The sequence below is a fragment of the Leucopleurus acutus genome, assembly GCF_964270905.1.
Source record: "Leucopleurus acutus genome assembly, chromosome: 2".
Classification (NCBI taxonomy): domain Eukaryota; kingdom Metazoa; phylum Chordata; class Mammalia; order Artiodactyla; family Delphinidae; genus Leucopleurus; species Leucopleurus acutus.
The window spans coordinates 94,456,547-94,482,838 of NC_139143.1; the positions used below are offsets into that span (position 1 = coordinate 94,456,547).

General features: G+C 50.1%; 1 protein-coding gene across 1 annotated transcript; it reads right to left on the reverse strand.

Annotated features, from left to right (window-relative positions):
• Nucleotides 1–198: 198 nt before the first annotated feature.
• Nucleotides 199–23,843, reverse strand: MOV10 (Mov10 RNA helicase). Its single transcript, XM_082865731.1, has 21 exons — nucleotides 23,825–23,843; nucleotides 23,503–23,650; nucleotides 10,753–10,956; nucleotides 10,268–10,503; nucleotides 9,814–10,072; nucleotides 8,117–8,251; nucleotides 7,309–7,477; nucleotides 6,389–6,543; nucleotides 5,948–6,124; nucleotides 5,690–5,837; nucleotides 5,133–5,291; nucleotides 4,771–4,874; nucleotides 4,501–4,598; nucleotides 4,184–4,400; nucleotides 3,260–3,377; nucleotides 2,851–3,042; nucleotides 2,549–2,623; nucleotides 1,276–1,401; nucleotides 1,106–1,194; nucleotides 460–581; nucleotides 199–371 (listed from the first exon to the last, which is right to left on the reverse strand). The coding sequence occupies exons 2-21, from the start codon at nucleotides 23,637–23,639 to the stop codon at nucleotides 286–288; spliced, it is 3,006 nt and encodes a 1,001-aa protein (XP_082721857.1). The 5' UTR covers nucleotides 23,640–23,650; nucleotides 23,825–23,843; the 3' UTR covers nucleotides 199–285.
• Between the last annotated feature and the right edge of the window lie 2,449 nt (nucleotides 23,844–26,292).

The window sequence follows — 26,292 nt, forward strand, 5'->3', positions numbered from 1 at the left end:
CCTGTGGGTGGCTTCCCTGCCACCTCCCACTAGATTTCCTCCCCTGGACATGGGGGTTGGGTTCCTTTCTGGGGGGGGAGGGGTATGGCCCTGGGCTGTTGTGACAGTCCCACCCTCCCCTGTGAGGTCATCTTGGGAGTTCAGGAAGCTGGGCCCAGGCTGAAGAGACAAGGAGGCTTTTGCATAGAATAAGCTTTTTTTTTTTTTCAGTTTTACTTCCTCCCCCTTCCCCCAATTGTTAGCAGCTTGATGTTAGCAGCAGGGGAAGGGTCGGGTGGGCGGTCCTCAGAGCTCATTCCTCCACTCTGGCTCCACTTGCAGGGGCAGGCCCCCTTCACCCTCCCGCGCCTGGCAGTCGTGACTTTTGGGTCCTACAAAGAGAGGAGGCCAGCTCTGTTAGTAACTTACATCCTCCCTCAGCACTGTCCCCCAACCAAGCCCACCCTGGCCCAGCCATACCTGAGGTAGAGGGGCTGAGTTTGCTCAGACCCTGGAGTAAGTTCTGCCCCTGCTGCAGGTCCAGTTTGGCAGGGAAGGGGCACCCGGTATACCCCCCGTTTTCTTTACAGAACTCTAGGAATCTGTGGGGTACAGGGACATCCACACACACAGCTGCACAAGGCTGGCTGAGTACCAGCAGAGGCTGGAGGCCCAGCCTTGGTCCTGCACGTGGGGCCTGTGCCTTGGGGCAAGTTACTTAACCTTGGCAAATGGGAATATCGTTAAGATAAACAGATTGGGGCTTCCCTGGTGGCAGTGGTTGAGAGTCCGCCTGCCGATGCAGGGGACACGGGTTCGTGCCTCGGTCCGGGAGGATCCCACGTGCCGCGGAGCGGCTGGGCCCGTGAGCCATGGCCGCTGAGCCTGCGCATCCGGAGCCTGTGCTCCGCAACGGGAGAGGCCACAGCAGTGAGAGGCCCGCATACCGCAAAAAAAAAAAAAAAAAAAAAAAAAGATAAACAGATTGGAGAGGCCTGCATACCGCAAAAAAAAACAGATAAACAGATTGGAAGATTAACTGAGCCCCAAGGGTGCTTCATAAAACTACAGCTGTCCTAGGCTGGGGGCTGTGGCCACCAGGAGGGATTGCGGGTGGGATGCTCACACTTTCCAGTCGGGGTCGTGGCCCAGCAGGAGCGGGTTGCCCACCACGATGAGCAAAGCCTTGGCCCGGGTCACAGCCACGTTGAACCTCTGATAAGAAGAAGTGCTGGGGTCACAGCAGGGAAGAGCCCTCAGGAAGGAGGAGTCTCTGCCACCCCCCAGCCCCCGAACCTTGGGGTTCTTGAGGAAACCCAGGTTAAAGTCCAGATCCAGCTGCACAAAGCTCTGGCTGCTCCGCACGGTGGAGATGAGGATGACGCTGCGCTCCTGGCCTTGAAACTCTTCCACGGAGCCCACCTAGAGGGGAGGGATGGCCTTGAAACTCTTCCACGGAGCCCACCTAGAGGGGAGGGAGGCAGTGGGGGACCCAGGGACCAGCCCCGCCTCGCCTCAGTGAGACTGAGGGCAATTGTCACCGTGGAGTGAGCCAGTGTCCTGCTGGGCAGGAAAGAGGACAGGACAGTGCCATGGAAGCTGAAACCTGAAGGCCGAATCCAGTTAAAGGGATGGGGGCTCGAAAGGGTTCTAAGCAAAGAAAACAGGACTGCAAAGAACAATAACTCAGCAGTGTTTTTCAAACTTTCCTGAAGATAATCACTCAGTACTTGTTAAAAATATGTAACCTTAGGGGCTTCCCTGGTGGCGCAGTGGTTGAGAGTCTGCCTGCCGATGCAGGGGACACGGGTTCGTGCCCCGGTCCGGAAGGATTCCACATGCCGTGGAGTGGCTGGGCCCGTGAGCCATGGCTGCTGAGCCTGCACGTCCGGAGCCTGTGCTCCGCAACGGGAGAGGCCACAACAGTGAGAGGCCCGCGTAACGCAAAAAAAAAAAAAAAAAAAAAAAAAAAAGTAACCTTAGGCCCTAACCCAGACCTCCAGAATCAGAATTTCCATGGGAGAGGCCTCTAACTCTTAAAGCCCTGGGTGTCAACCCTGGCTGCACGGGAGATCACCTGAGGAGCCCGTAAAAGAACCCGATGCCCTGGCTCTGCCCCCAGACAGCCGTGTTAATTGGTTGGGTGGAGCCCTGGCGCTGGCAGCACTAAAAGCTCTCCAGGTGATTCTTATCTGAGAAAGAACTGAGCTGCCGACTGACTCAGAGGGTGGGAGAGGTGAGTGGGGACATCATCACATGACAGGTCAGGCAGGCTGGGGAGTCTGGACTTTCTCCTTAGGGCAGAGACCTTAAACTAGCCTGATCATCAGAATCACGTGAGGTGCTTGCTAAACATGAGGGCTTCCCGGTCCCATCCCAGACCTACAAGTTGGGATCTCCAGGAGTGAGAGGCATGGGGAAAGCCCAAGTTTGTCTCAGGCAGCGAGGGAGCGGCAGGGACTTGGGCTGGCCTGCAGCAGTGGGGCAGGGACCCGAGGAGGTGTCTGGAAGTGGGGAAGAGACGGGGACAGAAGTCAGGGAGGGAACGTGAGACAGTGGCGAGGGTCACCTTCAAGTCCTTGATGTCATCCAGTCCCCGAAGCTGCTTGTCAAGTTTGGTGATGCAGTAACGAATTTTTTCCACCTGGAAGATGGGGACAGGTGCCTTTCTCTCATGCCATTACACCCGTGCAAGAGGGTGCCAGGCAGGAGGCCAGGGAGCTGGGGGGCAAAGAGGGAGGTGCAGCTGACCTCTGCGCTCTTTTGAGATATGGGGCCAGCGGAGGCCTGAGCCGGACCCTCTGCCTAGTGGTCTGGCTAAGGAGGTACCATCTGGGGGGACCCAGCCCTGATGGGAAATGAGGACCTGACCTGCTTCCGGTATGGAGAGATGACGCCCACGCTTCGGGGGCTCAGACGGGCTTTGCCCTTCTTGGAGGAGGGGGCCAGGAGCTGCTTCAGGTAGGAAGTCACCGTGGCAGCCTCTTCGGGGTTGAAGAAGGATGGGCTGTTGCCTTCACGCTCATCCTTGCCCATTACGCCGTGAAAGATGATGGGAAAGTCCTGGACACGGAGTCAGGGGAAACCCTCAGCGGGACCTCCCTGCCTCCCTTCCCTCCCACCCTCAAACCCTTCCAGGGAGTGGGGGATCCCAGGCCTAGGTGACAAGGGGAGGGGCTCGTGGCTTCCACTCAGAGCCTCCTGCTACCCAGCACCCTCAGTAAGAGGGAGGCTGGGGTACAGGGGTAGGAGCCTGAGCCCCAGCCCCGCTCAGCCTCACCTGTCGAGGCAGACCCTCCCAGCGGCAGAAGCGCTCTCGGTCCACAACGTCCGCACAGGCCTGCAGCTCCCCTTCATAATACAGCTGGTTAGGAATGTCCAGGATGGTGGGGTGAGACCTGGGAGGCAGGAGGAAGGAAAAGCAAGACCAGGGGGCGGATTAGTTCTGCCCCGCCCTCAGGGACCTCGGCTCCACCTGCTTGGAGCTCACACACTCTATCCTCCTGTCTTCCTGCCCACTGCATAGCAGACTCATTCAGCTACAGTTTTTGCTGCTGGGCACTGTTAACCACAGAAAGCAGGACCAAATGTGGCTCCTGAGAACATCCAATCCACAGATTTCATAGACCAGTCAAATTTAAATGAAAACACGAAGAAATTAGGGGCCCATTCTCAAGTTTCAGTTTTGTCAAGGAAGGACAGTACAAAAGCAAGAATGACCTACTATCGCCATTATTGGATGAGGTAATGTGCTAAATCCAAAAATATCAGCGGTACTAACACAACAGCTAACATTTATTGAATTTCTAGTGGGCTCATCTAAGGAACTAAAGATGTAGGAACTCATCTGAGCATTTTAGATATACGAACTCACTGACTAAAGGAAGCCTAGCTCTTTAACTCGAATAACCATTAGGTTTATGAAAAAATACATTGTCCCTGTTTTTCTCATTTCTCCTTGGAGGCCTAGAAACTTCACCTGGGACCAGCGTCAGACATATTCCGGTGTCTAGGAACCACTGACCATCCCGTGAGGTACATATAAGCAACTGGAGGAGCAGGGACGGGACTGGGGAGAAGAACTCCCACCTTCCAGCTGATAGTCTTTCTGCATCACGCAGCCTCTGAGGACGGTGGGATGGAGCCGCCAGCTGCGCTTGCAGAGGGTGTGAAGGCAGGGGATGACACAGAGGGTGCGGGATACCTGTAGTTGCGTAGCAGCTTGGTTATGAACTGGGCGTTATAGCCATCAGGGCCCTTCTTGTACAGGGCATTGTAGGTGAGCAGCCGCTCCAGCAGTGAGTACCCCAGCCCATGCTTCTGGGTCAGTGGGCAGCGCAGCACAGGCCCCAGCTGCCGAGGGTCTCCTGCCAGCACCAGCTGCCCTCCTGGATTGTCTGCTTCCTTGACTTCCATCAGCCCTGGGAGATGGGTAGCGTGAGGAGAAAGGTGTGTGGTGGGACCTCCCCGATGCCATGTGGGGTGACACACTCGCAGCCCCCCCGCCCCCGAGCCCCTCACCTGCTATGGCCACCAGGCTCTCTGGCTCCATGGAGTGGCCAGCCTCATCGATGAAGATGTGTGTGAAGTGATCGATGGGAAACTGGGCCGAGACCAACCTGGGAGGTGTCAGGCCAGGCAGGGGTCACATCCAGGCACGCCACTACCGAACCTGAATGCTCCCCCAAGCTGGCCCTCCCCCCAACTCCCCAGGCACCATTCTTCCCCATTTCCCCAGCCCGCTACCCCTTAGCACACAATTTAAGAGATGCGCGCGCACACACTTCCCACCTGCTGGCAGTGATGAGCGTGGTAATTAACACACGATATTCCTGCAGCTTCTTCTTGGAAGGAAACACGTAATCCCCCTTCTTTGCATCCCAGTTACAGCAGGGCTGAGGGTCGTGCAGGGAGGGGAGTCAGCTTGCCTCCACCTCCATTCTCACCCTTGCTCTGGGTCTGGGCACCCCCCCTCAGGCAATTTTATTTACCTCTCTCACTTTACACACAGGGAAACTGAAGCCCAGAGAGCAGTCCTGACCCACCCAAGGTCATACAGCGAGTATCAGAATGCAGGTCTCCTAGTTTCCTGGCCCCAGCGTCTACCCAGAGCAGCACCCGCCACCCCTTGGTCCCCCGCCTTCCCCAAGTACCTTGATGTCCTCAGGCACCATGCGGATATCCCTGCTGGGAGCCAGAAGGCGGTAGATGGAGCTGGGCAGGTGGACCCGGAGGCGTTGACAGAGGAGGTCGGCCCCCGAGTTGGACGGAGCACAGGCCAGGATGTGGGCTTTGGGCAAGTGCTTCACCACCTGGGGTGGGGATGAGCACAGTGTGGGAGGCAGCTTCTGGTCTCCAGGGGGAGGGGAGAGGGAGAAACATGCCTGTGACTCAGGGTGGCGCAGTGTGGCATCTGCCTCCCATTGCTGAGGGAGGGAGTGACTCAAGAGGCAAGTTCAGATCGGCAGCCCCCTGCTAGTCCAGCAGCCCTTTAACGCTGGAAAACTGCTGCCGTAATTATACAAGGCTACGGTGATTGAGACGTGCAGTACCCAAGCTGCACGCCCTGCTCGACAGCCACACTGGCCCTCGAGGCCAGTTTGGGGGCGTGCGTTCAGGGAGCCGGAAGGAACCAGAAGGAACCAGAACCTGCTTTGTCCCGGGGGGGGGGAGTCAGAGTGTAGGCCACAGGCCTACGCTCAGGCCCCACCTGCTTGATGGCTTCCACTAAGGTGACAGTCTTGCCAGTGCCTGGAGGCCCAAAGATGATGTACGGGGCGGGGCGGGTGGTACCCATAACAATGTGCTTCATGGCCTGCAGCTGCTCCGGGTTGGATTCCAGACTCCGGTCGTACAGCCTAGCGGAGGGGCCACAAACACGATATTGTCCGCGTCCAGGAGGCCTCCCTGACCTCGTCCCCTACACCCACCCTCCAAGTGGCCCCAGAGCCCCTGCCCACAGTCTCACTTGAGCTTCACATCTGAGGGCAGCAGCGGGACCCCACGAGAGGCCACAGGGAAAAGCAGGGGCCACAGCGGCCAGCGCCCCGTCAGCTCCAAGGCACGGTGCTGCACCCGCAGGGGCTGGCGGTTGAAGGTGAAGTTCACCTTGAAGGTCAGCCCATCCACAAAGCGGCTCAGGAGGCTTTGGGAAGGGGGAGAGAGAGGGGGAAGAATTCCAATTGGGGGGGTGGGCAATAAAATGCCAGGACTCTCTCCATCTACTCCAACTCCACTCCCTTTCCCAGACCTCCAAGCAATTCTCCAGGAGAGGAAGATGGTGAGGCATCTCAGGGTCCCCCTGCCCTGTCCCTGGGGTCCCACTCACTCTGAGGAGAAACACCCTCCTCCCTTGGCCTCCGGGACACCTGCAGACCTTCCTGCAGCTCAGGGCTCCCCCAACACCTACCCTGTGGAAAAACTCAGCTTGACCCGGTCCAGTTCCACCTTGTGCACAAAGCCCTTGTAGGTGACGGGGTCCTCCTGGTGTGTCTCAGAGGACAAAAGGGCAAATAGGTGGTCACCCCGCAGCACTGAGGGGCGGCTCTCGGCCACCCCGGGAACCTATGGGGCACGGACAGCGGCAAGCTTCTAACCCGATGGCCAGTGGAGGGCCCACTCCAGACCCCAACTGAGACACAGTTCTGAGGATCTACCCTCTACCCCAGGTTCAGGGAGCTCTGCCTCTTTCCTCTTCTGCCAGACAGGGCAAGAGTCAGGGGAGATGAAGAAGGGACAAGTCTGCCCACGGTGCTCAGAGATGCTGAGCCCAGGAATCCTGGAAACCCTCCAGGGCATGATTTCAAGACTTGGAGGCCAGCTTCCCAGCAAGTCCGGTTGCCCTCTTGGCCAGCTCTGCTCCTACTCTGCCTTTAAAATCTTGTTCAAAACTCAGTTCCTGTAGGAAGCTTTCCCTGATCATCCTCACCTGCCGTCCCTTCTCACTGAGTGCCTTTCTCGGCACAAGTGTGCAGGAATCCATTCTCGTGTGTAATTCCGGGCTTAGATGTACACATTCAACATCTGAGAGATGGAGAGGGCTCTAAGAATTATCTAGTCCAGCTCCATGCTTTTCAGGTGAGGGAACTAAGGCCCAGAGATAGCAAAAGACTTGCCCAAGGTCATGCAGCCAGTGGTAGCAAAGTCTAGACTAAAACCCCAGTCCTCCCTATTGCCTTGCTCTGACACCTCTTTTGGGGCCCAGATGCCCACTCGGCAACTTGCTGAGCCCTCTGGACAGGAAAAACTTCATCTTCCTTTTGTTCTTCCCACAGCCTGTGGGTTGGCTAACTTGAGTCCATCCTCCCTGCTACCGATCCAACCCCTGACCTCCAGCGTGAGCAGCCCGGGATTCTGGTCTACGGGGTCCCAGGTCATAGGCACCGACTCCAGGTCATAGTGCCGGATGTCATGCTCCATCTGCAGCTCCTCCAGGTGCAGCAGCAGCCGGAGCTTCACCTCGTAGTTCCTCCACTTCAGGGGTGTCTCCAGCTGGGCCCTGGCAGTGATGGGTGGGGGGGTTGGAGGGAGGGGACGGGAACGGGATGGGTCAGGCAACCCCCATGTCCGGGAGCATCCACCCTCTCCCTCTGCAGCTCTGGGACTATGAAGACATCAGGAATCGGGGAAGACTAGAAGGGCAGAGAAGCAGATGGGGGTCAGAGGCCTCCAAGAAGGGAGCCCCCGCCCCCCAAGCTCAGACCTGACTCGCATTTGCACTGTGGATCCTGGAGCCTGGAACATCCTTTCTCCAAGATCCTCCTATTACTCACACGGTCACCTCATTCAAATGTCATTCTCTGCTCAAATGTCACCTCCTCAAAGAGGCCAGGACTAGCTGCCCTCTGCAAAATAGCACAGCCCACCCCTTACCCTGCTTTAGCTCTTTAGTTAACTCTTCACAGCACTCATCACTACATGAAACAAGATGACAGATGCTCACTTTCCCCACCTAGGATGTCAGGGCCATCAAGCGAGGGATTCACCTTGAATGGTGCCTGGCACATGGCGTGTGCTCAGTAAGGGGATAAATGAGCTGAGCACAGGAGGCTGAGGCAGAGGCATGGGGCAGTGGGAAGAAGCCAGTGGAAAAGAAACATGTAAAGCAGCACAAGGGGTGCAGAGGGGGGGTACTTACTTGATCTCAGCAATCTCCTTTGGGGCAGTGAAGATACTTGTTCCCTGAAGAAGGATGGGGAGCAGCTGCCGGAGGCGGGGGGGTGGGTAGTATGTTCCCAGTGCCATACTTAACTCCAGGTCATAGCTCTTAGCACTGCAGGAGGGAGAGAAGAAAAGCTATTACAAACACAGAGACCCTTCACCTTCAGAGTCTCCGAGAAGGCCCCTCCCTGGAGGAAGCACAAGGCTCTGCTTCAACACTATTGCTGAAGGGGGTTGGCAGCCTTTGCCCTAGGAGACAGGACTCACTGTCTCATGAGGCTGCTCACGCCAAGGTTGGACCATCCTCATTTTTGGAAAGCATGATACTTGGAAGCATTAAAAAAAAAAAAAATATATATATATATATATATAGGGAATTTCCTAGTGGTCCAGTGGTTAGGACTCTGTGCGTCCACTGCAGGGGGCCCGGGTTCAATCCCTGGTCAGGGAACTAGGATCCCACAAGCTGCGTGGTGTGGCAAAAAAAAAAAAAAAAAAATGTATATACACACGTATATATGAATATAGATATGTATATAAACAATACATGTTCATCAGAGAAAAAAAATCAAAAAACAGGTAATAAATAAATGAGTAAATAAACAACATTCTCACCATCCAGGGATAACCAATGTTAACCTTTCGGCATGCAGCCTTCCAGACATTTTTCTTTGTCAAACTGTATTATACACATATATTTGTACTTATGTACTTACTACTTACTCACTTAACTTTTTGGCCCTGCTGCGCAGCACGCAGAATCTTAGTTCCCTGACCAGGGATCGAACCCATGTCCCCTGCAGTGGAAGCTCAAAGCCCTAACCACTGGACTACCAGGGAATTCCCCTACACACACATTATTATTATTATTTTTTTTTGTAGTACGTGGGCCTCTCACTGTTGTGGCCTCTCCCATTGCGGAGCACAGGCTCCGGACACGCAGGCTCGGCGGCCATGGCTCACGGGCCCAGCCGCTCCGCGGCATGTGGGATCTTCCCGGACCGGGGCACGAACCCCTGTCCCCTGCATCGGCAGGTGGACTCCCAACCACTGCGCCACTAGGGAAGCCCCATTACACACATATTTTTAACAGAAAGAGCACAATGGTCTTACGGTTTGCTCAGTATTTTGTGAACACCTGGACATGTCAAAAAGCTGTTTACACGTATATGATTCCATTCATATAAAATGTCCAGAAAAGGGAAATCTACACAAAGTAGATGAGTGGCTGGTTAGGGCTGGGGGGTGGGGATGGGGAGCAGAAGGGGTGATAACTAAAGGGTACGGGCTCCTTTTGGGGGTGACGAAATGTTCTAAAATGGATTGTGGTGATGGTTTCACATATCTGTGAATATACTAAAAGAAGCACAGAATTGTACACTTTAAACAGGTGAATCGTATGGTATATGAACTGTTTCAATAAAGTTGTTAAAAAAGAGAGAGAGAGACACGTGTCCACCTTGGCTGACTGATAATCCATCATATAGTCAAAAATACTTGACATTTTTTCACACTGTCCTCATATCTGCTTTTCTTCCTAGACAGAAAAGGTCTCTGAGGTCTGCAGGAGTTAAGAACTCACAGTTAGGAAAGGGGGCTCTGTGTTCTTCCCAAGGGCCCACACTGTGGTGTTGGGACACCCCCAGCCAGGACCGGGTTGGAGGGAGGACTTACCGGTCGGGTCTCTCTCCTTCCTCTATCCGGTTGGTCACCACAGGGTTTCTCGTGATCTGGGTCCGCTTGAAGGGAGTCGTGGGCTTCAGTTGTGCTGCCAGGGGGCTGTGGGCCACGACGGCCAAGAAGCGGGCAATGTAGAAAGTACCAGCTCCTTCTGAGCCTGGCTCCCCAGGCCCTAGCAGCTCCCAGAGCACGGTGGCTGGGAAGTAGCCCACAAAGCTGGTCTTACAGTGGACATGGAGCTCATAGCATTCACCTGGGAGAGGATGGCTGAGTGAGTCGGGGTGGGGAAGGGACCCTCCCACCAGCACCCCGACCCTGACATTCCCCCCCAGAGCCCCATCCCAAGGTAGGAGACCACGGGCCAGCAACAGCACGTTCCTGAAGCATCAGACCTTCCCAGGGCAGGACTCTGTCCACCAGAGACTCTTTCCTTTGGGAACCCACTCACCAGGGCCCAGTGGGCAGGGCAGCTCCCGGTCTCCATTGCAGAAGGCAAACTGGGGGGTCCGGCAGAATGGGAAGAGGTGGGTGAGGGTGACAGGCTGGGTTCCTCCATTCCGAAGCCTCAGGGTCAGCACCTCCTTGCGGTTCAGATCCAGGCGGATAAGGAGCTGCCCATCTCGGGCTTCATGGGGCCCCTGGACCTCCACGTCCACCCCATGTTTCCCGTGAAGATACTCGGTCCTGGGGAGAGTGGGAGTCAAGAGCACGGCTGGGGTCCGAGCAGCCAAGCCTGGGGGTTGCCCTCGGAGAAAGTTACAGGCTTGGGGAGGCTGGCCAAGTGCCAGCTGTGCTCAGGAAACCCATCCCCTCCCCCAGGCCAATTAGCTCCTTTCCTGCCCTTCCCCCAGTCCTTGTAGGATGGAGCCTTACCCCAAGCGGAGGCGACCTCCTCTCTCCCCAGCCAGACACGCCCCCCACCCCGTCACACACCTGTCATAAAAGATCGTGGCCAGCAGCGACTTGTGGTGTTTGCTGATCTCCGACCCCGGCTTCATTCTCCTCTTTTCTGGGAACCACACGTCGGCCCAACGGTCGAGCCCGAAGAACCTGACCCGGGTCTTGGTGACGTAGGCCAGGTTGGCAATCTTCATTCCATACAGCATGGAGGAGAAGCCAGGGGCGGGGGTCCCAAAGCTGCCGGGAGCAGAGGAGACTGGGGAGTGAGGGACGGGGGCAGCAAGCTGGGGAGGGCATCTGAGGGCCGCTCTGTGCGGGACAGGACGGGGCTGGGAATGGCAGGAATTTTTAATGTTTTCAGGGAAGGCAATGGGACACCCTCAAGACAAAATGTGGTTGTTTTAAACAGCAGGCGGTGGACGGTGCACTTCTAAGGAGAACAGCCCAACGATGGGCTATTGCATTGGAGGACTAAGGAAAGAGAGAGAGAAAGGAAGATTTGTGGTGGGGGGCAGGGGGAATTCGGGACAGAAAAGATACAAACACTGAAGCGGAAAGAGCTAAAGCTGAGGGGGAAGCCGAAGAAGCTGATTCAGGGGGGTGGATTCGGGGTCCAGCCCGCTGGTGAGGAGTGAGAGAGGGGCAGAGAGTACAGATGTCCAAGGTGTGTGGGCAAGGTGGCTGATCAGACAGCAGTTTCCCCCTGAAGTCATAGGGTGCAGGTGGAACCCAAGCAGGAGGGAAAGGATCCTTCTCCAGAGATCAAATAGCTTGTTTGGGCCTAGAGAAGGTGAAGACAGGGAAAACTGGTCAGAAGGACAACAACCTCGAGGTGCAGCGCCTGGAATTCAGTTTAGTCAGCTCAACAAACGCTTACAGAGACCTGTTATGTGCCAGACACTGCGCTAGATGCTGGGGCTTCAAAGAGGCCTCGAGGAGCACAGACGGAACACATTCGTTCCAGCCCGCTGCCGGGAGCTCAGCGGGGTGGGGCTCAGCCCTGGCGGCTTCCCCGAGAAACGGCGTCAGAACTGAGTCCTGAAGGCTGAATGGGTGTCATTCAGGCGCAGGGGGAGCACGGAGTGGGAGCCCAGGAGCGGGCGTCTACCGAGAACACGTGCCGAGAGGCTGTGGGGACCGCCCACTCTGCCACTAGCTGAGCCATCTCGGTTACCTCGCAGAGCCTCACTTTGCTCCTCTATAAAATGGGGATAATGGCAGACTCATCTCCCGGGGTGGCTGTGAGGATTACATGAGAGAAGGACACTGTGGTGTCCACTTAGCCCAGTGCTTGGCACATAAGATCTCAGTAAGGTGCGCTCTGATTAGTATCACACCCCGTCTGGTGGTACTAGAGTGAAGAGTGCAAGGAAGGGATTGGCTGGAGGCAGCAGAGGCGGGCAGGGACCAGGTCTTGCATAGTTTTGCATGCCAAGCCACAAAGCCTGCACTTGACCCTGAAGGCCAGAAGCTCTCCTCCTTTACTGGCACCCAAGAGCCAGAGGACATCCCCACGTGCGACACACTTCATGGACACATTCAAGATCTGGACAGCTGACCACCCACCCTCCATGCTTTGTAGGGAATGAAAGGAAATCCTAGCTCCTAGGAACCATGGTAATGCCTATTTAACTATTAAGGCTCAATCAGCATGGTCACTCACTAGCATATGTAAGATCATTTATGGTTATGGACATTTCCCTGGTGGCCCCTGCCTATAACTCTGCCCCTCTCCCTCCCGCCAAGCAAATGAGTGATACCATTCAGAAAACTTTGAATCGGCTCTGATTTGCCTTAAAGAGATAATAAATCATTTGAAAACACAATAGAAAATGCTCAGGAAATGTTAGCTACTATTATTAGTATCCTATTAGTAGCAATAGTAGTACTAATAGTAGCAGTAGTAGTAAGAGTAGCAACTTACTTTCAGCCTGCACCAGAGGCTACACTGTGGTTACAGAACCACCCCGTTGGTGGGTTTTAAGCAGGGGAGTGGCAAGATCATATTTGCATTTCAGATCACTCAGGCATCAGGATTGGAGGATGGATTTGCTGGAGGCAAGACTGTAGGCAGGGAGACCAGTTAGAAGAAGGCCATTGCAATCGTCCAATTAAAAGATGACAAGGGCCCAAACAAGGCAGTGGTGAGGATAGAAGAGGGGACAGATCTGATATTGAGAATATAAAATTAGCAGAATTTGGCTTTGGACAGGAGAGGGAATGGAGGCTGAGGAGAGGGAATGGAGGCTGGGAAGAGGGAAGGAGTCGAGGACAACACCCAAACCAATGGCTTGGCTTCAGGAACTATTCCTGAGATAGGAGGTAAAAACAAGAGGAGGAGGAGGTTGGAAGGGCTGACCACAACCTTTGGGTGTGGACATGGTCAGTCTGAGATCCCCGTGGTCCGGAGGCAGCTAGCTCCATGAATCAGAAGCTGAGAACTCAGGCCAAAGTCGAAGCAGAGCTTAATATTAGGGAGACGTCAGGTAGTAGTTACAACTGGAGAGTGTGAGTAGTCTGAGAACACCTGAGGCCAGCATAACCCAGGGAAGAAGAGAAAACAGCAGGTACCACTAAGAGAGGGAGGAGAATCAGGTATCAGGCTCAAACGCTGCTGAGGGGTCCAGGCAAAGGGACTGAAATCAGGGCGTCATCAGAAACTTTCCCCCCCGGGCCCCCTGGTCAGTGAGTCACTAAATTCCATGGATCAGGCGCACACTCAAGTGCCGACAGATGCCAGACTCCACAGGTATCTGATACCTGCAGCCGTCTGAGGCACCTGCACAGTCCCATTTTTGAGTCCTTAGTGTAAGAAGGACATGTGTAGTCCTACACATGTCCTTCTTACACTAATATACTATAATCTACCAGAAGAAAAGTGCAGGTGCTCTCAAATGCCCTGGAGCTCTCAGCTTAGTGCTGGGGAGGAAACGGAACCCTGAGGGGACTGGACAAACCCAGGCGCACAAGTCCTGTCTAAAGCGGGGAACTGCTACTCATCTCCAGACAGACGTTGCCAGCAGGGAATGCAGGCCCAAGATGGCCAGATCTGGCTTTTAAGAGAAGTCCAAAGCACAGTTTTAAGGTGAAATCTCCTATCTTTGGAAGCTTCTGCATGGACACATGGGCAGGAGGAACTCAACTTTACAAGTTTTGCAACTTCTACAATAGGTGCTACCACGTAAGTAACTTTCAAATTATACCTCACATCTATTACTACTACCCAAACTCACTTGGTCTAAGGTGACAGGCATAAAAAATTAAAAAAATTTTTTTTTTTTTAAAATCACAAACTTAGTACATACTAGTTGAGAAAAGCACCAGTTCCTTTACACATCTAGTCACCTAGATTTCTAGGGGGAAAAAAGATGAACAATAGAAAAACTGAATATTCAACTTAAAGAGCAAATTCCAATGACCCAGAAGTATGAAAAGATGCTCTACAAGTAGAGAAATGCAAACTACAGTAAAAACGAGGTATCATTTTATTTCCATTAGACTGATAAAAAAGGAAAATAGGCACAACACGTGTTGCTATGTGGAAAAGAAAACTCACATACACTGCTGGTAGAAAAGTGAAGTATCACAACCTTTTGGAAAACAATCTGGCAATACCTCCTAACATCTGATATACAGGTATCCTTTAATTCATGAGAATGTATCCCATGGAAAAGAAAAGTACCAACATATAAGAACATATGTGCAAGGATGCTTACTGTAGAGTCATTCTCAGTGGCCAAGAATTGAAAACGAAACAAATGCCCATAAATAGGGAGATAGCTGAATAAGTTGTAAACATCCACACTACAGAATATTACACAACCATTAAAAAGAATGCATCACACCCATTCAAATGACTAAAATTTAAAAGGCTGTCAACAACAAATGCTGACAAGGATACAAAAACACCAGAACGCTTGTGCGTTGTTGGCTGGAATATAACATGGTACAATCACTTTAGAAAAAGGTCTGATAGTTTCTTGTAAAACCAAACATATAACGTAATGTTCTGATTTTTAATGAAAAGAATTTATAACTATATTATGCATGGAATAAAAATTCATTAAGAAAGTAACGTGACTATAACATCTAGTGTAGACCTAGCACTGGTATTTATCCAATAAGTACTTGCTGGGAGAATGGGTAAAAGAAGTATCAAATAATTCCAGACTGTTATTTTATAGATGAAATAGGTAACAAAGCAAACATTGAACCTCTGGCTGCCACACAGCACTGCTGTGCAATGGCTTGGAATGTTAAGTGTCAGATTATATATATTGTCCAAACTTGGACAGCCTAACCCCAGGCAAGGTCAAACCAGAAGACCAGTCCAGAAGACTTTGCTGCCACCACCAAAAGAGGTTAAGCAACTTGCCCAAGATTAAAAAAAAAAAAGTAAACATTACCTATCCTACGACTCAACAATTCCAATCCTAGGTATATCCCAGGAGAAATGAAAATATATGTCCACAAAATGACTTGTACAAGAATGTGCATAGCAGTTTTATTCAAAATAGCCCCAAACTGAAAACACTGTCCTTCAAACTATGATTTATACACACACACACACACAATTTTTGGCTGCACCGTGCAGCATGTTGGATCTTAGTTCCCCAACCAGGAATCAAACCCGGGCCCCCTGCATTGAAAGCATGGAGTCTTAACCACTGGAACGCCAGGGAAGTCCCTATGATTTATATTCGGTAGTAAAAAGCAATTACTGATACAACAACATGGGCGAATCTCAAACACATTATGCTGAGTGAAAGATGCCTTACACAAAAGAGTACATACTACATACTATCTGATTCCATTACATAAAGTTCTAGAACAGGTACTATCTCAGAAAAAAAAAAAAAAGATCAGAGCAGTGGTTGCCTCTGGGTGGGTAAGGGTGAGGACTAAATAGGACAGGAGATGAGGGAACTTTCTGGGGTGACGTCATATATCTTGATAGGGGGTTGCACACAGGTGTATGGATTTGTTAAAACTCACAACAATACATTTGAAATTTGTCTATTTCACTGTCGGTAAATTTTACTTAAAAAAAAATCGTAAACATGGGAATTCCCTGGTGGTCCAGTCATTAGGATTCCATGCTTTCACTGCCAAGGGCGTGGGTTCAATCCCTGGTTGGGGAACTAAGATTCCAAAAGCTGTGAGGTGCAGCCAAAAAAAAAAAAGAAAAAAAATGTATATCATAAACAAATTTTGAACTGTTATAGTTAATAATGATCATGGTGACGTGTTTAGGGGTGAATTGTACTGATGTCTGTAACTTACTTTGAAATGCATCAAAAAATTAATATAGCTAGATGGGGAATTCCCTGGTGGTTCAGTGGTTAAGGTTCCCACTTCCACTGCAGGGGCACGGGTTCATCCCTGGTCAAGGAACTAAGATCCCTGTATGCCGGGGATCTATCTATCTATCTATCTATCTGGATGGATAGATCGATGGGCAGGCATGTGTCAAATGCAAATTAAGAAGTCCAGGTGAGGTGAAACTGAGCAGGATCCTGTGGCACAAAAGTCTTTCTGTGCCCCTTGTTTCTTGTTTGTAGAAATAAGTTTCATTCAGCCTCCTTTACCTTCCCAGAGTTCCAAAAGGCAGATTCAAACAGTTGCTAATCAGGGAAGGAGGGAATGCAGAAACAAGGGGGTTGAAGTCAAGAAACAATAGTGCAGCCTTGGGGCAGGGTCCTGGTTCCTCCTCAAGGAATATACATAACAATACCTTGGAGTTCTGTAGGAACTTAGGCCACCACCCAGGTGGATGACCGTAACTTCACTTCACGCCGAGCACAAGATTCCTGGAGCACTGCCCTGTTACCTCACCACCAACCAAACAGAAGAAAGTCACACACCTAGAAGCTCTCATCCCAGATTTTGCCTGTTAAAACTTCTCCCTGAAAACATCGGGGAGCTGCACAAGCCACCTGTTTTCCTTGCTTGGCCCTGTAGTAAACCTTTCTCTGCTCCAGACTCTGACAGTTCGGTTTGTTTGGCTTCCTGTGAGTGGGGCACACCAACTTGTGTTCAGTAACAAGGGTATATGATTGTTCACTGTCAAATTATTTCAACTTTTCTTTGTTTGAAATTTCTCACAACAAAATGTTGGCAAAAAACCCCCAACAATACATTAGAAGAATATACCAGACAATTAGGAGTCATTTCCACGATGTATTGATGAATAAGAAAATCAGGATATGGAAAATGTGTTTAACATGATTTTTTTAAAATAAAACAATAACAAACAAACAAACAAACCCTGATTGATATGAGTTACCTGAGTGTGGAGCAGAATGTGGAAATGGGGGTGGGATGCTGATATGAGAGGGGTCCACGACAAAAAGGATTAGATCATCATGATCCCATGTCGGTAAACTTACATAGGTGTGATGTAACTAGAGTCGGGCCTGCCTTATCCAGGGGTTCTGTATCTGAGGATTTAACCAAGCACAGACCAAAAATATTCGGAAAAAGAAGTTTCCAGAAAGTTGGAAAAAGCAAAAATTGAATTTGTTGGGCTTCCCTGGTGGCGCAGTGGTTGAGAGTCCGCCTGCCGATGCAGGGGACACAGGTTCGTGCCCCGGTCTGGGAAGTCCCACATGCCGCGGAGCGGCCGGGCCCGTGAGCCATGGCCGCTGAACCTGCGCGTCCAGAGCCTGTGCTCCGCGGCGGGCGAGGCCACAACAGTGAGAGGCTCGCGTACCGCAAAAAAAAAAAAAAAGAAAAAAAAATTGAACTTGTTGCGCACCAGAAACTATTTACATAACAGTTACATTGTATTTACAACTATTTACCTAACATTTACATTGTATTCGGTATTATAAGCAATCTAGAGGTGATTAAAGTAACCCGGAAGAATATGCTGCAGAGGTTATATGCAAATACCACACTCTTTTATGTCAGACTACAGCACCCTCAAATTTTGGAATTGGCAGGGCGGGGTGCGTGCGTGCGTGCGTGTGGAGGTAGCGTGGTTCTGGAACCAATCCTTTTGAATATCAAGGGATGACAGTATGCATGCATAAAGAGATGTCAAAGAGTGGTTACCAAAAGTATTAAAAAAATATTTAAACAGGACGAATACCTAGCATAAAACATTAAAGGCTCCCACTCCCTCACTCCCAACTACCTGCTTAACTGTTCGATATATGTATTTTCCAGGCCCTTTTCTATGAATTAAAAAAAATACATTTTTAATTACACATATTTTTTGTGTGCTACCCATACTATTCTACAACAGACTTCTTTCACCACCATGGACAGCCTTCCACGACAACATTTTACCAAGCCACCTCTTTTGAATGGCTGCAAAGGATAGCACAGTATGAACGCATTGTGGTGCACTTAACTATTTGTTCCGTGATAGACAGTTAGGCTGCCTACAATTTTTGGCTATTTCAAACGTTACAATAACCATCCTTCTGGGTCAAAGAGAATAATGAACCTTTACTTTGATAAGTTTTGCCAAATTGTCCTCCAAAACAAGTTGTACAAACTTACATTCTCACTAATAAGAATTTGAGAGAACCCTTTCCCAGACGCTAACATCAGAAATCTTCAATCCTTTAAACTTTTGACAATCTGATAAGGAAGAGAATGGTATCTTGCTTTTCCCTGATCATTAATCTAATCAAGTATCTTTCCTTCTGTTTATTAGTCATTTATATTTCTTCTGTGAACTGCCTGATGATCTTATCATTTTGCCAAGCCCTATGAAGTGTTCCTCCTGCTTCTGACTTCACAGCTCCTCTCCTGGTCCATCCCCTAAGAGTTTGCAGGAGTTTTCAACAAACACAAATCAGATAACGTCTCCCGACTAAGTCTAACCCTTTAATACGGCCCACTTGGATGCACCACAATTAACAATGACACATCAACAACACAATAACGTCATCAACAATAGAAAACATTTATTGAGCACTTACTTTGTGCTGTTCTAAGTAGCTACTTGCGTTAGCTCATTTACTCCTCACAACAACCCTTTGAGGTAGCAACTATTATCCCATTTTACAGAAGAAACCAAAGAAGAGGTCCACCCCACATCCATTCTATATGGCACCTCAGCCATTCCCAGCTGTTGTACTGCTGCAACTCTTTCCAGACTTTTCTGCCACCGTTGGACATCCTTGGTCTGTAAAGCCCTGCCCCCCGTTGTTTGTTGGGTGAAAAATGACTAATCGTTTAGACCCAGTTCAGGAAAGCCTACAAGCCCGAGGAATGGTATTTCAGAATATCAGATTGTTACCGGTAGAACGGCCATTCCTCAGTTCTTGTCCTCTTGAGGGAAAGAATTCAATCGAGAGACAGAGAAGTTTCAAGCAGCAGCAGTTTTTAGGTGAAGCAAAAGAACCCTCTCAGGAAGGGAGGAGAGCGGGGCTGTCTGGGAACCAGAAGCAGCCCTGCAGTGAGCATAGGGTTGGTTTTTAGAGTGGTGAAAAGTCCCTCCCTGTGTCCTGCGTCATTTGATTGACAAGTTGATTGACAGCTTTAGCTTATGTAACTTTTCTCCTTATGCATAAACTGCCACGCCCCACCCACGGGGGGTGGAGGTGGGGCAAAAATCGCAAAGCTGATTTATTATAAATACAGTGTAACGAACCCTGGGTTACTCTGAGTCATCGCTTAGGTCTTGAGGCGCCTGCGATAACCGGTGATGGCAGTTTGGAAAGTCCATTGGGTTTTTGATACCTTGCTTGGTCATGAAACTGGCTGGAAACTTAGCGGTCCTTAACCAAAAAGGGAGGATCTCTGGGTGTGTTCTCGTCACCAGTGTCCGGGTGGGGGAGGGAAAGATGACCCTGTCCAGGATGGGGCAGGACCACTCATGTCTGACTAGCTACCTAACAAGATTTGGAAGCGAACTTAAGGGGACATATAGTTCTGGGATTTACAAACTGTGGGTTGCAACTCTCATTTGTGGGCCAAGACCAGGACTTGCAAAACTGGAGTAAAATAGAGTAAAAAATATCAGAGGGCAGCGAGTGAAGCTAAGTACTGTTTCAAGGACACTAACTGTTGTGTGAAAGCTGTGTATACTAGACCCCAAAGAAAAATGTATTTTTTACTGTGGATAGAGGTCCAGAATGATCTTTCTAAAAACCCTGATTCTGTCAGTCTCCTACTTTGAAAATTTGTGTGTTTTCCTGTTTCTGTTAAGATTAAAAACAAAACAAAACAAAGAAAAACCCACAACGCCTCCCCACGGCCCACAAGGTCCTGCCCAGTTCAGCCCCTGCCTTGTCCCCTGTTCTTGAGAGTTCACCCGCAGCCTTTTAAGGTGCTACTCTCTCAGTCTGGACTGCCCTCCCCTTGCTTTACATCTGCTAACTCCATTTATCATTCGAGATTCTGCTCAAACATCACTTTCTCCCAGAAACCTCTGGTTCCTAGACTAGGTCAGGTCTCCACGTTATACGCTCTCAAGCATCCTAGACTTTTTCTCACAAGCACTTATCACAACAGAAATTAAAAAGTATTTGGTTTTAATTGCCTCTATCTTCCTTAGTTAGGTCCCTTCTGTGTATCTACAGCAATTCACACAGTTTTGCTTTGCTCATAGGAGGCATTCAGCCAATATTTGTTGAATAAAAGAATGTGTCTCTTGCCCAAGGCAAGAATCATCTTCTCTAAGAAACTTTTCACGATGCCAGCACTTATTCCATAACGGACTCCTAACCAGCATTGTTAATGATAGCTACCACTTCCAAAGCCCATGCACTCTGTTACCCAGGGGAAATGCTTTACCTGTGATATTTTGGCCTCACACAACCCTGAGAGAAAGGCAGTATTTTAAACACTTAACAGTTAGGGAAACTTGGTCAAAATCAAATGCAACTAGTAAGTGGCAGTCAGGATTTGAACTCCAGCTATCAAAACACGATACTAGCTCCTGTAGTACTGAATGACGTTTGTCTACACATCTGCCACTCCCTACTAGACTACACTCTAGAGGCAGGAACCAAGGCCCAAGCAAACAGCAGAGCCCCCATTAAATATATTTGCTAAATGAATAAAGACAGATGGGAAAAGTTAAGAGTTGGGAGCAGGGCGCTTCATAACATCATAAAATAACCTAGTTGGAAGGGACATATCCCGCCCAGGGGAGGAAGCGCCCCAGAATTCCTGATACCAGGTGACTTGCTATACCTCCCCTACAGCCTCTTCTCGTATAGATCAGCTCTACCTACTAACTCAATTAGATTCTGGAAGCTTCTGTTGAGCATCTACCACATACAAGGCTCTATGCTGGGGACTGAGGGAGGTGCCAACATGACGAAAGGCCTGTTCCTGCCTTCAGAGGCTCTACAGTCTGGTGGGGAGACAGTCACATACTAGCTCTAACACAAGGCAGGGTGTCATCTGGCTATAACCAAGAGTGAAGTATAAGCTATGAGAGCCCAGAGGAAGAAGCAATGAATTCCCATTGGGTGGATGAGGGTTGACGTCATAGCATAAGAAAGTTCTCTCTAATCAGAACAGAAATCTCTTCCACCCGGTGGTGGGTGAGACGGCCTTTTTTATTGGCCGCCTCACTCGGTTTGCTCAGTTTGCGGGGATCTCAGTTCCCCGACCAGGGACTAAACCAAGGCCGGGCAGTGAAAGCCCAGAATCCTAACCACTAGGCCACCAGGAAACTCCCCAAGGGGGCCATGTTGAGTGAACCCAGTTCTGCCTTCTGGAGTGACACCAAAGTATAATCCTTTCCCCCAGGACAGTCTTTAAAATATTCAGGGATAACTACCTTGTCCTCTCCAATTTTTCTCAAGGCAAACATTTCTCCCTTTCTTTGACTGGGTTTCACAAAAGAATGAATCAACATGTTAGTCTTTCCTCCTCCTCCAAGTACTAAGATATCTAGCCTTCAAGGCCAAGGCCGAGGTCAATGCCACCTTCTCCATCGAATTCCCTAATAATTTCACGGGAGTGGTATCTTACTTGCCTAAAAACAAGTACATACTAAAAAATGACTTTTGAAATCCTGTAAATTCACCCATAATGTACAGTAAATGTGGTTTTCTATATGCCTGTTTGCGGTTATCTGACATAGCCTGTTTTCCCCCAGTATTGGAAGATATTGTGTAACTTTGATTTAGAGATGACAAAGACTCTCTCCTTGACTAAACTTTAGTCAGGCCCCTCTGAACCCTCTTCTGCACTAGGCCTCAACTTTGCCCCGCTCCCAGCCTCTTACTGTCTCCTCTTAGTGATTTTCCATCCATGACCCCCTCACTATGCTCTTGGTTATAAATTCCCAACTGTCTTTGCTGTATTGAGAGTTGAGCTAGATCTCTCTCCCCATTGCAATACCCCTACTGCAACAGAATCAAATAGTCTTCCTCACCATTTAAACAAGTATCAGAATAATAATCTCTTTAACAGAGCCAAAAGAAGTCACAGACTTTTGTTCAGAGCCACTTATTTTTTGGGACATAGGTGAATTCATGGATGTGAAGTGTTGATGATGTGACTCCATGGTAATTGTTCTTTCTTTACTTTCCTCCAGAATTTTTCTTATTATCTCTATTATAATCGTCATGCTATTTTACCATTTATTATAGTACACTGTATGCATATCATAGCCTCTTCTGCTCCCCTGGGATTGTGTATTTTTCTTTAGATTCCCCACAGTGCCCAACACAGTGTGAGGACAAAAAACAGATCATCATCTTTGCTCCTTCTTCAGATGTTGCTCAAGCTTGTTAATGTTCCTCTTAAAACGTGACACTCATTACTGAAAACGATATTCCAGAAATGATCTGGTCAATCTGGAGAATCACTTACCTCCTGCCCATCACACCAAACCACACTTCTATTAACACAGTCTAACACTTCTTTGGCTCTTTTAACAGCCATATCCGCCTTTTGGTGTGAGAAAACCCATGGTCTTTTTCAAGAGGACTGTTAGTAAGCCTAAATTCCCATCACCCAGTATTTATTTCTGTAAGTCTTTACATTTATCCCTTTAAAATTGTTCCTTGGTCTTCGGCCCAAGACTGCAGCCTGTTGATAGAGGAATTTTGAAGCACAATTCTGTGGTTTGAGAAAGAGAAGTCTCTTTGATTTTCACTTGGATGGGAACAGGCAAGGGGGACCAAACAGCCTTTAGCCACAGGATGAGAAGGGGCCTCCAGGAGACTGGCCCCAGCCCGGGTCTCCATGGAGAAGCCACAGGTGCTAATGGAGGTTTGGTACGTATGCAGTTTGTGCCCTTTTCTTCTTCCCCGAGCTCCCTGAGACTCTCCCTGCTACACGGCGTCTCTTCAGCTCTCTGGGATAGTGAACCACCGAGGAAGCAGCCCCTCGACGAGGGGGCGGGGGTCCCCGTAAAGCTTGCGCAAGCGGGGATAGCCACCAGCAGGCAGCTCGCTCCCCGCGCTTCCGCGAAGCATGGGCCCTCTCCCGAGCTCCCCTCCCCCACGCCGAGCGCTGCCCCCCCCCCCAACCCGCTCCCGCGGGCGGCGCGTGGGCGCAGCACCCGGCTCCCAGGACTGGTCCCGCGCCGCCGGGGGAGCGGGATGACGGGGAGGCTCTCCACAGGGACTCGACGCAGGGGCCCGGCCCGGGCAGAGCGGGCGGGCTGCGGGCGACGCTGGCGGCGCGGGCGGGGCGTGGGCACTGAGCGGGAGGGGGGACTGCGCGGCCCCGGGACCGGCCGGAGCCACTGGGGGAGCTGCGTCCCTCCGCGCCCCGGGGCGGGAAGGGTGGCCCCGCCGCCGGGGTCGTGGCGGCAAGCTGGGCCCGCGATTTGGGACCGGGGAGTGGGCCGGCCCGTACCTGGTCTTGAAGTCCTGGTTATAAATGGTCCGCAACCGCTCGCGATCTGTCTCCCTGTCCAGTCCCCGATCGACCAGGAAATTCTCGAATCTCTGGCCCGTCTCCCGAAGCTGCCGGCAGCTGAACTTACTGGGCATCGCGGCGGCGACTGCGGCCCAGGCAGGAGGGTTCGTAGAAATGAAACTGAAAGTCGCCGCCGCGGCGGGAAGTTGGCGGCCCTAGGATGAGGGTGCAGCAGGGGAGAAACCCCCTAACTCTGACCCCTGATCCTGCAGGCTCCCTTCTCCCCCCACCAGGGTTCCCTCCTCCGTTCTTTTCCTACCTGAGCCTTCCCTTCGGTCTCTTCGTCCTATCCCCTCCCCCTCTTCCCATTAACTCTTTCCTAAGGAGTCTGACCCCTCCCTCAGGGCCCTCCCCTTACCCCAAGCTCCCTCCCCTGGCTTCCAGCCAGAATCCGAACGTGGCTATCGCCTGGGGCCCCCTGAACCGTCCGGGAGGACTTCCTAGCCTCAGCTTGGGCTACTCCCACGCCCACCTCCCAGGACTTCGGGACTTATTGAAAAGCAGGGGAGCAAAGGGCAGGGACTGGGACCTGGGTCGGCTGCAGCTGGACTGGGGCGGCTCGTCCAACACCTCCCCCAGACAGCCTGGGACACAGGCAAGTACGGAAGCGAGCGGTACGACCCCCTCCCTCCCCCATTTTCCCTTCTCGGGGTTTCAGACGCTTGGAGGAAGGCGTAAGAGCCAAGAAGTTTGGGGGGAAAGAACCAAGTGTCTCTGATAAAGGTGAGTACGCGTGGGAGGGAGGGACAAGGGGCTCCGCTGGGACGAAGAGTCATTACTTTTCTCTGTCACGTAGGCTTCGTTATGTGGAGAGGCTTAAGCCACATATTTGGGCACTTAATTGCACTCCAGTCTGTATTACTCTTTAATTGTTACTAGTATTTAGCTAAGGGTTGCCCTAGTCATCAAAATATTAGCTTCTTGAGAGCAAGAGACTGTTATGTTAGGCAATAAATGGTTAATAGCTACAGCATCAGTACCAGGAAGAGAAGTAGAAGAAGTTTCAGAAGACGGACTGTTAAGACAAACTAAAGGGGGTAGGGCTACAAGAACAAACTTAAAACAAGCCTCAGCATCTATTTATCTTCTGAATAACAAAAACACATACACTAGGATGGAGCAAAGATAATAAAAGTTACAGTAAAAAAATCTTTAAACAAAAATACCAGAGTTCCAAATATATCCAAGGTGGTGCTGTTCTCCGAAGTAATTCCCTGTAGGAAGCCACACGCTCTGTCTAATCTAGTGTGAAGAATGCCCAGAACCCAGATCATGCTCCAGTTGGGCTACCCCTGTACCTTTTCCCAGGCCAACAACCAACTAAAGCCAAGAAAAACAGGCTTTAGCAACAGGAAATTCAATGTCAGTGGGAACCAAAGCTACAGGGAGGGGGGAAAACAGAACAGGGGAAAATCTTGTCTTAGAAATTGCTTATTCAAAGTAGGGGTAAATACTAGGAATGTAGCCAAAGATTTTATCTTTTTTCTCCCCCAATTATCTGGTGAGGCCTGAGTATTAAAGAGAGTGAACTCCTCAGAACTGCATTGTTACTTACCATTTCAAAAACCTATCAATCACCCACCATACCCAAACTGAATGTCTGGCTCCATTGTTTGTTTTTTTTTTAACATCTTTATTGGAGTATAATTGCTTTACAATGTTGTGTTAGTTTCTGCTGTATAACACAGTGAATCAGCTATATGTATACATATATCCCCATATCTTGGCTCCATTCTGATCCACAAATCTAAGCCCCCATTATTCCTGAGTACATAACCTCCCCCCTTCTCTAATTATGCCTGTCTCCTGGATGTTCACAAAACATACACAAATAGCTGCAGTATAGTAAAAACATGGGTGAAAATGTGATGTTATGTGGCTTGTTACAAGGGAACCTCTCTAAACCAGTTTCGTCTGGAAAAATCCACTTCCCTTGGAGTTGTAATCGTTATTTTCACATGTGACTGTCTAGACGGCTAGAATGGTCTTCCTTCCCACCTTTCACAAACCAGCTCAAGTCTCACTTTCCTGAAGCCTTCCCCAAATCCATCTGTACTTATAAGTATCTGACTTTAAAGTAGTAAGGTTGATTTTAGTTTGGGACTAAATAAGCACCGAAGGCAATCTGAAAGTTAACTCTGGCCAATGACATTACTGGAACAAACCTAGAGCCTCCGAAGATAACCATACTTTGGAGAAGAATGTTAAAAGCCCTGTTTTTTTTCAAAATTCACGTTACTCTAGTTACTTGGATTCTACAATTCAGCATTTGAATTGTCTTTAACTTTATGTATTCCACTAAGACTACTCTAAGGCAACTAGAAACAGCCCTTAAACTGAGATGCTGAAATTGGTCAGTCTACCACAGACCAAAGGAATGGCTGTGGCAGGTACAGCTGAGCCTCGTTGCTTGCAGATTTTGTATTTGCAAATTCACCTACTCACTAAAATTAGGAATCCCCCAATCAATATTTGCTGCACTTTTGTAGTCGTCTGTGGATGTGAAGAGTGGCAAAAAAAATTTGAGCTGCCCAATGTGTATGTTCCCAGCTGAAGTGGAACAAGGCCATGTCCTGCTTTCTTGTTTCAGGCTCATATAATAAAAATCCTTTTCGTGGTCTATTTTGTGGTCACGTTTTTTGTTTTTGTTGATTTCGCTGCTTAAAATGGTCCCCAAGCCTACGTAGTGCTGAAATGCTGCCTAGTATTCCTAAGGCTGTGATGTCC